The sequence below is a fragment of the Temnothorax longispinosus genome, chromosome 10 (genome assembly GCF_030848805.1).
Source record: "Temnothorax longispinosus isolate EJ_2023e chromosome 10, Tlon_JGU_v1, whole genome shotgun sequence".
NCBI lineage: Eukaryota > Metazoa > Arthropoda > Insecta > Hymenoptera > Formicidae > Temnothorax > Temnothorax longispinosus.
Genome location: NC_092367.1, coordinates 2,766,095 through 2,779,518, shown reverse-complemented (window position 1 = coordinate 2,779,518; position 13,424 = coordinate 2,766,095). Strand labels below are relative to the sequence as shown.

The 13,424-nt window shown below is 39.7% G+C and overlaps 2 protein-coding genes across 2 annotated transcripts; both read left to right on the top strand.

Moving 5' to 3' along the window:
* The first annotated feature begins 6 nt into the window (after window positions 1-6).
* LOC139820680 (uncharacterized) lies at window positions 7-4,934 on the top strand. Its single transcript, XM_071791111.1, has 3 exons — window positions 7-205; window positions 891-2,055; window positions 3,867-4,934. Exons 1-2 carry the CDS (start codon window positions 25-27, stop codon window positions 2,042-2,044), a joined length of 1,335 nt encoding a protein of 444 aa, XP_071647212.1. The 5' UTR covers window positions 7-24; the 3' UTR covers window positions 2,045-2,055; window positions 3,867-4,934.
* On the top strand, window positions 2,599-3,936 carry LOC139820261 (uncharacterized). The gene has a single exon (XM_071790401.1). The coding sequence runs from the start codon at window positions 2,599-2,601 to the stop codon at window positions 3,934-3,936; it is 1,338 nt and encodes a 445-aa protein (XP_071646502.1).
* Window positions 4,935-13,424: the final 8,490 nt, after the last annotated feature.

The following is a 13,424-nucleotide window of genomic DNA, read 5'->3' as shown; positions in this document are numbered from 1 at the left end:
GGACTTCTCTCGTGTTCGCGCCCAATGCGTCATTCTTTATTCTTGTGCCGAGATAGTCACATCGCCATTAGTAAAATGGGAAAAAGGAAATACAGGAGATCAGATTCGGACGATGAATCCAAGGAAAATAGGATGACTAAAAAGGTGAAACGCCTGTCGAGAGATCTTAAAAAGCTTGAGGATCGAATACGGAAGAGACGGGCACGTAAGTATCAAGTTAGGTTAATCGAAAACTCGATTGCCATCTTTTCTATTCCGCCTCGTAAGGAGTGGTCGGACGATAATGTTTTTATGCATATCTCTTGGTACACATTCGTCGCGTCATAGGCTCTAACCTATGAACGAGTCACAGGCTCTAACCTGGTGGCAAGTTTTAACATACGACGAATGCCTCGTGTACGCCGCAAGGCAAACGATTTTATCGTTTGCGGAGACTGAGTCTCCTGACGTATAGATAATACACGTATTGGCTACACACTCGTCACGTCATAGGCTCTAACCTATTGACGAGCCACAGGCACTAACCTAATGGCGAGCTTTGTCTCAGGACGAGAGGCACAATGTACCGCGGTGTATAAACCGTTAAATACATATTGAATACACACTATCGTGTCATAGGCCCTAACCTATTGACAGGCCGCAGACTCTAAGTTAGTGGCGATTTCATTTTATGATGAATGGCGTAATGAACCTCAGTGTGTACGCTTTAAGACAAGCGGTCTTACTTGAGACGGGATCTCCAAGTAATGCATGTATGTGTTTAATATGTATATACGTATATACATGTATATACATATATTTATATATATATTTATATATATATATATATTTATGTGAATGTGTGTTGTACACATATATAAAACGGTCCTAAAAGAAATGTGATTTATTAGGAGACCGTGATTCGAGATTAGAGGATGGTGATCATAAACGGCGAAAATCATCCAGTGGCAGAGACAGGAGGAATCTGTCACAAAGCCCTTCACGAACTCCACCCGATTCTCCATTTATCCCGTCGGATGATGATCAACGATCGCCCTCGATTGACGAGGGGCTCACTGTGGATACAATAGAAGTTGCGTTGGGCGGCGAGGTCGCATCGACCTCGAATCATTCTCATGATCCGCCCGTTGGTACTTTCACAGCACCGGCAGAGACTTCTATTGAACATCAACCGACAGTAAAACCAGGAGGAGATTCATCTTCTTTAAATGCCCAAAAAACTGAGGCTTCTGGGCAAGAGAATGAACTCATTATTGAAGACCTGGATGAGGAAATTTTGGGTGTAATCGGCAAACGAGTTGCAGAAGACAGAGTGCTGGCCCCAGCTATTCCTAAAAGTATCGCTGTTCGGCTGGAAGACATTTTGAAGAAAGGTCTTCCAAAGGAGGAAAGAGAAAAGCTAATCAAGGAACATGCACCACCAAAAAATTGCGTCTTGATTGATCCTCCTAAACTAAATGAAGAGGTTAAGGTTTCTATAGCGGAACCGTCAAGAAAACGAGATGATCGAATCGTCGATAAACAAAAGAAAATTACTGCTTGTCTCGCCTTGATGGGTAGCTCCATAGTTGATGTTATCAACAATAGCAAGGCGGATAAAGGAACTCCGATATTGCCACCAGCGCAAATTGCCTTAATTAAAAAGCTCAGTGAAGCAGCACGGTTGTTGGCAGATCTGCAGAGAGATGAAACCCTGACTCGCAGAAGTCTAATTCTTGCTACGATTAATAGCTCACAGAAGGAAGTATTGGAATCATCAACAGCTGATGAATGGCTTTTTGGCCAAAAATTGGATGAGCGTCTTAAGGCGGCAAAGACAATCGAACGATCGGGAAAGGACCTGAAAGCAAAACCTAAAATCTCTAAGAAGCCAAAAAACTTCAAGACTCCGCCTCGTCGTCAGCCTTTCAAGCCCAGGACGTCGGGCGGGTTCCGGAACAAATTTTACAATCAAAATCAGTCCAACAAGAAGAACTGGGGGACTCAGAACACGGGAGACCACAATCCCCAATCACAAACCCCAGCACAACAGAAAAAAGCTTAGCTTTAAGGGATGTAAGTAGATTAGCTGGCAGGTTAAAAAATTACCTGAATAAGTGGAAAGACTTAACTTCCGATTCCAGAGTTTTAGATTGGATAAAGGGTTATAAAATTCCCTTTGCGGAATTAGTATTTCAAAATACAATCCCTAGAGAACCTTCATGGTCACTAAAAGAAAAAATTCAGGTTAAGGAACACATAGATCAGTTAATTTCCAAAGGAGTTATTAGTAGGTGCCATCCACAGAAAGGGCAATTTGTATCGGGTATCTTTTTAATTCCAAAGCCAGATGGTTCAAGTAGATTGATTCTTAATCTTAAAAAATTAAATGAATTTATTGAAATAGACCATTTTAAAATGGAGGATTATAAAGTAGCTTGTAAATTAATAAGTCGCAATTGTTTTATGGGTAAATTGGATCTTAAAGATGCGTATTATATGATCCCAATTGACAAAAATTATAAAAAATATTTAAGATTTTTGTTTGATGGCAATCTCTATGAATTTAATTGCTTACCCTTTGGCCTCAACACGGCTCCATATATTTTTACGAAAATCATGAAGCCAGTAGTAGCTTATCTGAGAAACTTAGGATTTTTATCGGTTGTTTATCTAGATGATCTGTTACTGTTTGGAAACACGTATTCGGATTGTTTAAAGAACATAGAGGAATCTCTAAATGTGTTAAAAAGTCTAGGTTTTATTATTAACGAAAATAAGAGTCGTAAAATTCCAGCACAAGCCCGTAAATTTCTTGGTTTTATTCTAAATTCACAAAAAATGACGTTAGAATTGCCACTAGAAAAGAGATACAAGGTTCGTGATCAGATCAACATTTTTAAAAAATTGAAAAAATGCAAAATTAGAGATTTTGCTCAGTTGATAGGATCCTTGGTATCGTGTTGTCCAGCCATCCAATACAGTTGGGCACATATCAAAAATCTCGAAAGGGAAAAATACTTAGCTCTTTTAAAGTCAAATGGCAATTATGATGTGAATATGCAATTGAGTCAAACTTTACAAGATGATTTCTCTTGGTGGGAATCAAATATTTTACACAGAGTCTCGTCAATTTCTAGTCGTGAATTCAGTTTGGTTATCTTTTCAGACGCTTCCCTCACGGGTTGGGGAGTTTCGTGCAACAACAATAGAGCTCATGGTCTCTGGAGTGAATCCGAAAGGCTACACCACATTAATTACTTAGAGCTTTTATCAGCCTTCTTTGGACTCAAATGTTTCGCCAAAGATCTTCAAAATTGCAATATTCTGTTAAGAATCGACAACACTACAGCGATTTCTTATATAAATCGTATGGGTAGTATAAGATTCAAAAAACTCAGTGATCTTGCGAAAACCATTTGGAAATGGTGTGAAGAACGCGAATTGTTCATTTTCGCATCATATATTGCTTCAAAGAATAACACTGAAGCAGATTTTGAATCCAGAAGATTGGATAAAGAAACGGAATTCGAATTATCGGATGTAGCTTTTCGGAAAATCACTAGTAAATTTGGTTATCCGGACATAGACTTGTTTGCTACTAGAATTAACGCAAAATGTAAAGATTATGTGTCCTGGACAAGGGATCCAGGTTCAATAGCGATCGATGCTTTTACTATAAACTGGAATAAATCCTTCTTTTATGCTTTTCCACCATTTATACTGGTTACTAGAGTCTTACAGAAAATTAGATCGGAAGGAGCAGAAGGTATAGTTGTGGTACCACAATGGCCAGCACAGCCGTGGTTTCCCTTGTTCCTTTCAATGCTGGAATCGGAGGTTTTGACATTTAAGGCCGATAGTAATACCTTACTTTCACCCGATAGGGAGCCACATCCGCTTTGGAAGTCTCTTACCCTGGTGGCCGGGAAGTTATCAGGGAAGCCTTCCTGTTAAGAGGCGTTCCAAAGGAATCCATAACAATTACTATGGCTTCCTTAAGCGAATCTACCTTTAAGCAATATAACTGCGCATTGAAAAAATGGTGGATATTTTGTAAAGATAAGAGTTTATCCTTTTACGATGCTGAAGTAGCAGACATCGTTAAGTTTTTAACTATAGAATTTGACAACGGGGCATCTTACGGATCCCTTAACGGCATGCGATCTGCTATTTCTCTTATCTTGGGCTCAGAAGTAGGACAAAATGAGATTATTAAAAGATTTTTCAAAGGATTGTCAAAATTAAGACCTCCGAAGCCTAAATATGATTCTACGTGGGATCCAAGTTTAGTTCTTGATTATTTCAGAGACTTACGAAACGAGGACTTAGCCTTAGATAAGTTAAGTAAAAAATTAGTATCGTTATTAGCGTTAGTAACTGGGCAAAGAATTCAAACTTTGTCATCAATTGATGTAAGAAATATAGTTACCAAAGAAAACTTGATAGAAATTAAGATTCCGGAGAGAATAAAAACCTCTAAACCCGGAAAATATCAACCGGTGTTAACTTTGCCTTGTTACAAGGAAAATTTGAACATTTGCCCAGTTAATACCCTACAATGTTATCTCAAAAGGACAAAAGAGCTTAGAAAAGATATAACGAGTTTATTTATTTCATTTAAAAAACCGTTTAAGAAAGCATCAACCCAGACGCTTAGCCGATGGGTAAAAGATGTTTTACAGGAAAGTGGCATAGACACAGATATTTTCTCAGCGCATAGTACTAGACATGCGTCTACGTCCGCGGCGAAACGCAAAGGTATTAACATTGATGTAATAAGAAAATCAGCGGGTTGGACAGAAAGATCAGCCACTTTCACAAAATTCTATGATAGACCCATCGTTCAGGACTTAAGAGTATTTGGGCAAGCGATATTAGATAAGTAAGAAAAAGTTAAATAAAACTGTTTGATATTCCTTATTATCTGTAACAAACATATATATTTTATAATTTCACAACCGTAGCCAACTTTCAACATCTACGTATTATCTTGAGGAAGAGGCGCGAAATACAATTTAATGATTAAACGAACTTACCTGTAAGTGAAGTTCTATCATAATTGTATGAAGCGCCTCTTCCGAAAGATGGGTCCCTCCCTATACCCATATCCGACAATTTCGGATCCCGTAACTTTTAGGGCTACGGCTGAACTTTGAAAAAAATGACGCATTGGGCGCGAACACGAGAGAAGTCCCCTAGGAGGGGGAAAAACGTTTTGTTTTAGCTGTAAAGACTGTGGCGCCTCGGCATAGAGTAGGGACTACTACGTATTATCTTTCGGAAGAGGCGCTTCATACAATTATGATAGAACTTCACTTACAGGTAAGTTCGTTTAATCATTAGCAACAAAATTATTTTTAGACCTGTATATCTAGCTAAATTTTTAGATACTTCAGCAAAACCGTTCTTCCCGCATAATAATCCTTTTGATAATTATTTTACTGCTTAAATATAGGTACATATCTTTAACTTGCCGAAGACTGCTTCAATTCGTTATGTAAGTCGAAGCGTAACTAAGTGGCTTTTACGTAGAACCATGCACACACAATAACGAATGATTCTTGTATGACTTTTCCGTCAGGTTTGCCATAATCATCGTTATTCCGAACGATTAAGTGCAGTTGTTAGCAATAGGTAATCCAGTACAATCGTCGGACGTTGGAGATACCGAGGGGAAAAATCGGGAAAATCTCAAAACCGCAAAATGCACGCGCGAAACAGATCGTAACCAGTCGCCAACGTGAAGTTTTTTTTCGCAAGGCACTTCTAAATAAAGTAGATTCCAATCTCACGGAGTAAAGTACTCGAGGGTAATTTCAGCAATTACGAATCAATAACTGTATGCAGTGCGCATATCTAATCATTGTAGCGAAACGGAAATTACGCATTCATATTTCGTAGGGTGCGCTTACAACCCTTCGCAGGGATAGGAACTTGCTCGGGTATATCAGATCCATTATTACGTTACGCGGAAGAATCACCTGTCGGCCTACCTGTTACCCGAGCTAACGCGCGTGAAACTCATTATAATGCATAAGGGGCGCACCGACTAACCCTTTATGCTAATGCCGCCGAGGTAGATGTTACACTGGGGTGATTTTTATCGCGTATTTTAAGGCTCATTTACTTAATAAGCCGCACAATATGCGCGTTTAGGGTACCATTTGCGCTCGAAAATGATCGCCATAATATTGTGACACGCGATGACAATTCGCCCATTAGTAACTCCATCGCTATTATACACTAATTTCTCTCGTTTACACAAAATATTAGATTATATTACCATACAATGCGTAATTATCGCACTAATAGCGTGTAACTAGCGTATATTTGACGTATTCTAATCTATCATAAATTTAAATTATATATTCAATGCCCTCGTAAATTTATAAAAATAGTCTATTAATCTTTTATAGCTGATATTCTAAACGCATCCAAACTTAAAATCACGCTTTTACGTCGCATAATAAATTTAATAGCAAACTTCAGTTCGAGTTCGAGAGACGAACCGACGAACGTGGAAATCTTCTTCCGTGATATTCGGTCGTAATTTCAGTTATACTTCGGCACATACCGTCCTACGCTTCTTGCGGAATCCATAATAACCGACCCCCGCAGCAAACAATACAAAAATTATGTTCACGAGAGTTCCGCAGGAGTTTTGCAATCTTTCCCCGTAGTTTCATCTCGAAGCGTGCGAGAGCCCGCCGTTTATTCGAGACACATGACGAGCGCGGTTTTGCGCGGGTATATATTGGTACGGTGTATACATACGTGTATCTGTGTGTCTAACTAGCTGTGTGCGCACAGGACTGTAAAAATATATCTCGAACTTACGCCCGGTAACTTTCTCGATTTAGAAATGATTTGCGAGCATTGAGAAGAAGTAGCAATTTCTTCGTGCCGGGCGCAGGATGCCGACGTTCGTTGCTCGCTTATTAGCTCTTAATCTGTTGACGTTTTTGCATTTTATCGATAATTTCTTGGATAAACGCGAAACATTTTAGTTATTGCGTTTCTTCAATGCAAGTTTCGTCGACGTTAATTTATTCCAGCATGAACAGTGCTCACGTAGGGATGCAGTAACATGAATCGTGATACTTCTGCAATTTAGAGGATTAGTCTGTTTCTTCTACGTTTCTACGTATTTGTAATTAGAAGTATTTCGATATATTAGATGAAATAATTTAATAATTTATAAATGAAATAGTTAATTGATAAAAGTCATACATATCAATAGACAATTTATAAGTAAAATATATAAATAAAAGTTTGATAGCTTATATTATAATTTATAAAAAAAATTTATAAATAAATAAAAGTTGGATAGCTTATAAAAAATCTCAAGGATCAGGATGATTTAAAACTGCGTTTGATCAAGGAAACAGGACACGCGAGAATTTTCTATTGCTTAATAATACGACGCTTTTAGGTCTATCTCACGGGCGCAGATGTATACAGGCTCTCGTCGATGGCGCAGCTACGTCATAAAGAGTGCTCACACCCCTATCGTAACCGGAGTTCTTGTGATCTCGCGCCCTCGAGGAGGTTTCTTTTAATTAAACTGCTCCCACCTTTCCGCCTAGTTATCCCGCCTTTTCCGGCAAAAACGGGGATTCTCGAGAGACATAACAACCGGCAGGAACGCGTTATCAGTGCTCACCAGCTATCCGAGCACTTCCCCCCCCCCCAGCCAGTTTTCATCCCTTCTGACGCAGATCCGACTCTGGCTTTGTTAAAACTCACTCCCAGCCTGTTAACGATGACACATCCTATCGTCAGGATGTAATAACGTATAATCGTAATGTGTTCGAAAATAGAGACTGGAAGAGGATTAAGAGTTTTAAGGATTGTAATTTTTTGTGAAGTTCAGAGATTCGATCGATCGTGATAATTTATATTTCACAATTAATAAATTCCAAATATTTTTGTAACTGAAATCAATCTCCAAATCTTCGTTTGTTTCTAAGAACGTAATATTTTGATGATAGTCGGATTGCATACTGCTTGCATTAAGTAACGTCCATCGATCCATTCTTATCTGTTACGCGAAGATATAAGCGAAGTCTCACGTGACTCACGTTTCTCGGCGGAAATAAAAGGGATCAAACGCGACGGTATAGATGAGGACAAAGTTACGAAGCTACGGGTGTCATGCTGCACGCTCATAATCCCGAGCAATGTTTCGCCGCACCTTCGTACCTTTGCTCTCGCTTTCTTCCTTTCCTCCTCCTAAGCGAAATTACTTATAATATCTGTCAGCGGACAGACACGGCCGATGGCGCCGTTACCATCGTGCTACAGCAATCCCTTGGAGAAATGCCCTCTTTATTATCTATCAGAAGCAATCTACTGAACACTTTCCTCTTTGCTCGTTTTTTTCCTTTCGTTTTCCGTTTGTCGTTTCCTCTATCTTCTCCCCCGTTTTCGCCTCGGGCTTAAAAATCCAAGGCTAATTCCAGAGCAAGCGTTGCTTACGTTCGTTACAATTCGCCGAAACTGTGGCTATGGCTAGTAAACGATTTTTTCAAAGGTAGCTCTTTGTGAAGCAATTGATTTGTTATTGATTGATTTCTTTTGGTCAATTGATTGATATCTCTTTTACATCGAAATAAATACTACAGCTGATGTTACATAGTAAAATTGCAATGTTTCTAATTGTACATTAAAAAAAACAGGATTTTGTGTAAATATATTTATTTTTCATGTAATTATTGTTATATGATATACAATAATATAATTCTATTGTATTTTGTCACAAACATTTATTTTATTTAGTAATTTATCTTCTAGTTAGCAAGGATTCGATATATTTGCACTGACGTTGTAAATGCAATTTAGCACCGCGTCGCCGTGCAGTCTTAAGCCAGTTTCACGATGAGTATGTAAAGATTGTGGCATTAAACGCGATTGGTTCCAACTGCAGCAAATCTTCCCGCGCTATAATACGACCGATCGACAAAGAAATCGGGCCATATCGGATCGCTCGGCGTGCGGCTCCGGAGTTGACGGCTTTTCAGGTTCACTAGGAATGCCTTGAACGTCCCGGCGTATAAACCGGCCGGCTAATTTAGACCGACTGTCCCGTGAAATTACCGGGGCTCGCGAGTAATGAGAGGGTGAATGGTGAGGGATAGGCCAACCCTTGGACAGTGGCCGGCTAATCACGGCCGCTCGTTAGCGAATTGAATGCGCCGCCAGTCGTATCGGCGGGTAGAAAGTCAAAGAGAGTTCTTTTCTGCTTTAAAAAGAACCTCGGCCATTGCCGTGGTCGTCTCTCAAAACTCGGCACGTTTCGCAATCGCCATCACGACAGCGAATCTCCCAGGAAACAGTCTGAAACAATTTTATTTCACGGGATTCTCGATTGACATCTGTAGCGCAACAATAATGACATCTTGTTATATCGCAGCAAACCATTTACGTATAAATCTTTTGAATGTCATTTCGACATATACAATTAATGGAAAAGTAGATGAATATGCGATTTAATGAACGTTTTGTTTAAAACTTTGAACTTTCTATAATTGAAATTATTAAATATAAAGATGTGTAGTAGAATATATATTAGATTATTCGAAAAATGGAGAGGAATATATTTAAATAATAATATTTCTTCTCGCCTAATGGCATATTGTTTCTCGCTAATCGAAAATTCGAACGAGTCCCACGGTAAATACCGTGGGATTTACAGAGGAATTGTACAATGCATCGATTGTCGCTAACTTAATGGACACCCTATATTTGCTCATTAACGAACCCTCTGTCGCGAATCCGGAGCGCTTCCACCAACACGAAGGCCAACGCTGACAGACGAGAAGGTTGCTGAGAAGAATAAGGAGAAGAAGGTGAATCCAGACGGTAGATGGAGATGGGAGGTAGAAAAGGAAGAAGAAGAAAGACGGGTCCCTCGTTACAACTTCTGCGAGGAGAGAAGCAATACGTCCAGCTTTCTAGCGACACAAATTACGTTTTCGAAACTAGCAAGCAGTCGTAAAATATCGCTCGCGGCGTTTTAAATCGCAATTCAATAAGAAAACGAGCTGCGGCTAATTAATCCGCGCGACTATCAATGATTTTGAATTTTTCTCTACAATCGGCGCAATCAATTGATAATTAAGTCTGTCACATTTAAAATTTCCTAGCTTCGTCGAATCTATTGCTTATAATTTCTTGAGGATGGTAAATGTTCATGCTTGTATTATCGTCATTGTTCGGCAACAAAATTAAATTCTAGATTTTTGTTTGTCGCAGTAAGTTTCTTCGGCGATCTTGTAGACAAGTTTTCGACACCGCAAACATCATTCTTCTTGCTACCGTGATCACGACGCATCAGATGGCGGCGCTATTATAAAGAGAGAAAGAAAAATCGGATTCGCGATTTCTTATCAACAAAGTACTCTGTCGATTTTGTTGTTCATCTCATTCTTTCTTCTCCATTTTTTCTCCTTATCGACTGTTTCACTGTTTCATGAATATTTATTATATCTTATGTAGAGCAATTCAAATGAAATGTAAGGAAGAGAGCGGGTGCAGGAATCACATCCGAATGAACGCATTCAGTTTGATCTCTCGTTGATCTTTTGTCTAATCCTACAAGTTTTTTCTTCCACAGTCGATTCACTGTAGTTCTTCGGTAGCATATAACGTTCGATATTTAATTAATAACGAAATTATCAATGGTGCTGCTCGAATTTCGCACAGTAATAATTGAGAAAGAAAAAGAAGGAGAAGGTATTTCAAATTCTTTGAGGAACTTGCTACGAAATATTCCAGATGCCCATATAAAAAAAAATATCTTTAATATGAATGTAAAATTATATGTAAATTGATTCAATCCTTAACTCATTCGTCTCATTCCTTGTCTGCAAAAGAAGCAAGCATGAGCTGTTAAAAAGAAAGAAAGAGAAAACCCATACGGAGCTCGATCTCGTTGCGACAGTTTGGAATTGATACAAAAGAGTTTCTAGCCAGCTCCTCCTCGCGTTTTTCTCGTTTTCCGCGTGTGGTGAAACAGTAACGTTTAAAGCGTCAGGCAGCCCGCCGCCGCCACCTCCTCCGCTGGGAGGAGGGTGGACGAGGACCTCGCCAAATATTTGGTTAGTCTTTGATGGGCTTCGGGAAAGGACAAGGAAGGTACCAGCAGCGTGGCGCGAGAGGAGGATCCGTGCAGAAGAAACGAAAAGGTAAGGAATGAAAAGGAGGGGAAGAAGATCCGAAAAGAGGGATGAGGGAAGAGGATATAGGAGGAGATGGAGGCGCGTGCTAAGGTCCACGAACGGAGCGGCGGATGAGCCGTAAGAGCCGGAGAATGCCGGGCATTTTTATTGGTTCCAGCTTTGGCTCTCCTTGAAACTCGGGAAGCCGATCAGCCGGACAGAAGGATCGTTGAATCTGATCTCATATGTGCCTATATCCCCCTTCTCCCTCGGACACGGTCTGCGCAAAGGTGAAGGAAGATTTTGGCATGTATATCGCTTATCGACGATTGTCCCGTAGAATTTAGACACTTAAAATAATTGAATCAGAAATTTTATTAAATATATAAGTCCGTTCAATAAAACTTAATATAAATGCATACTTTTTCTTATATTTTTACATATAATATTTTTATTACATTAATATACTTTTATTTTTAATGTATAAGTATATAAATTTTTAGACCTATGTTTAATATCGTAAGTCAAGTTTCGCACGGTTTCAAAACCGTAGGATGGATTGCGCTAGAACTTTTACAATCAAGTTCCGACTGGCCACTGGGGGTATGGGAAAACTTCATTCGCGATACACATTTTCGCGATGTTCATTCGCGATGGCGAAGCATCGTGGACGCGATTCTATAAAAATACACGGTTTTACCTCGGAGGTATATCACCCCGCTGCCTATATTCCCACCGCTCGCTATCCCCCGCTGTACAATAACATCCCGCTCTTTCCGCTTTTGTATTTTGTAAGTCAATTCGAAACATGAATCGTATAATAATTCAACGGAGCTAAAGAAAACACGACGGATATTATTCGTCCCACCTAGTCTACCCCTCGAACGGACTCCATATTTATGGGAACGCGGGGGTAGTTTGCGGAACGGTGAATCTTCGCATTTCGTGCGTACATTTTATCGCTTTTAAAACACGGTCGCGGTTATTTTTACTGTAAACGTACAAGATTGGACCGGGGGGGGGGGGAGTTCAAGATTTAGAAATAAGGATCAACATATGCAATAAATGTTCAAAATGTATAACTAGGTCTGTAATGAAAACTCGAAGTAACCAAACGTTTTAGTTGTAATTGAATGAAATAAAATGAATAAGCAAAATGGACTAATTACCTTTTAATTAATAAATTAACGTTTCAACTTAATTGACAGTTTCTAAAATCGTATTTATCTTAAATAAACACGATGGCTTAAAAAAAAATGTAAAACGAGGGAAAGCTGCTGGTAAAAGATACTCTCTTGATCTTTTGCCTAAAATTTTACCGGGCATGGAATAATGTATGTAGTTCGCCATAGAAGCGAACTAGTTGCAATTCCAATGAGAAAACTGAGTGCTATGTGAGCTTCGTATCTCGACGGATTTCTGTCTTCTCGCCTCTCATACATATTGTGATTACTTCTCAGGGAAGAGAGGAGAAAGCGCGAAGAGAGGCAGCACACATATATACACGCTCACATTTACTGAAGGAACGGTATAACGAAGATGCATGTTTCTCTACAAACATGGCTATAAAGGTGTAAGGGAAAAGAATTTGTAATTTAGGTAATATATATCTTTGCGTAGAAAAATTGTGGCGCGAGAGATTTCTAAATGCCCGGACATACATATGTTGCGCCGTTTCTCTAATAAAATTGCTCGCGTATAATCTTTAATCTTTAGCAAAACGAAAGTTTTGAGAATGAATAGTCGTTTCACAACTGGAGCGAGATTAAAGTAGAGTCTAAAAATGGCGGGTTCGCGCCGTGATCGATCGGTGACGATAACGAATCGTTTCGTAGTACGTACAGCAACAACGATCTTATCGATGAAGTTTCCATTTCCGTTTACTCCGCCGTTTTCTCGCGGTGGTCCGGTCCGTCGGTTCGAGTTTTCCCTATTCGCGTTTTCTCGATCCTGTCCCTCTTTTCCTTCCCTCTCCGTCCTTCCCATTCCGGCTCGCTCCGGCATTCTCCTTTCTCCCTCGCTCGATATCCGGACCGATGCTAAATAGCAGAAACATAATTCCGTGAGTGCGAGGAAATTGCTTTATCGCGCGGAATAATGGTCCGTATTCACGTGTAGCCCTCATAAGTCTCTTCCCCGATACTTGCACTTTTCGGAGATTGCACGTGACCGGGCCGCTGCCGAACCGCCCACGCATCCTCTTTGCATCGTTCGTCGCATGAATGCGCTGTTCCAAGTTGAACTATGCTATGGCAATGCATCGGAAAGGAGGGTACGCTGAAT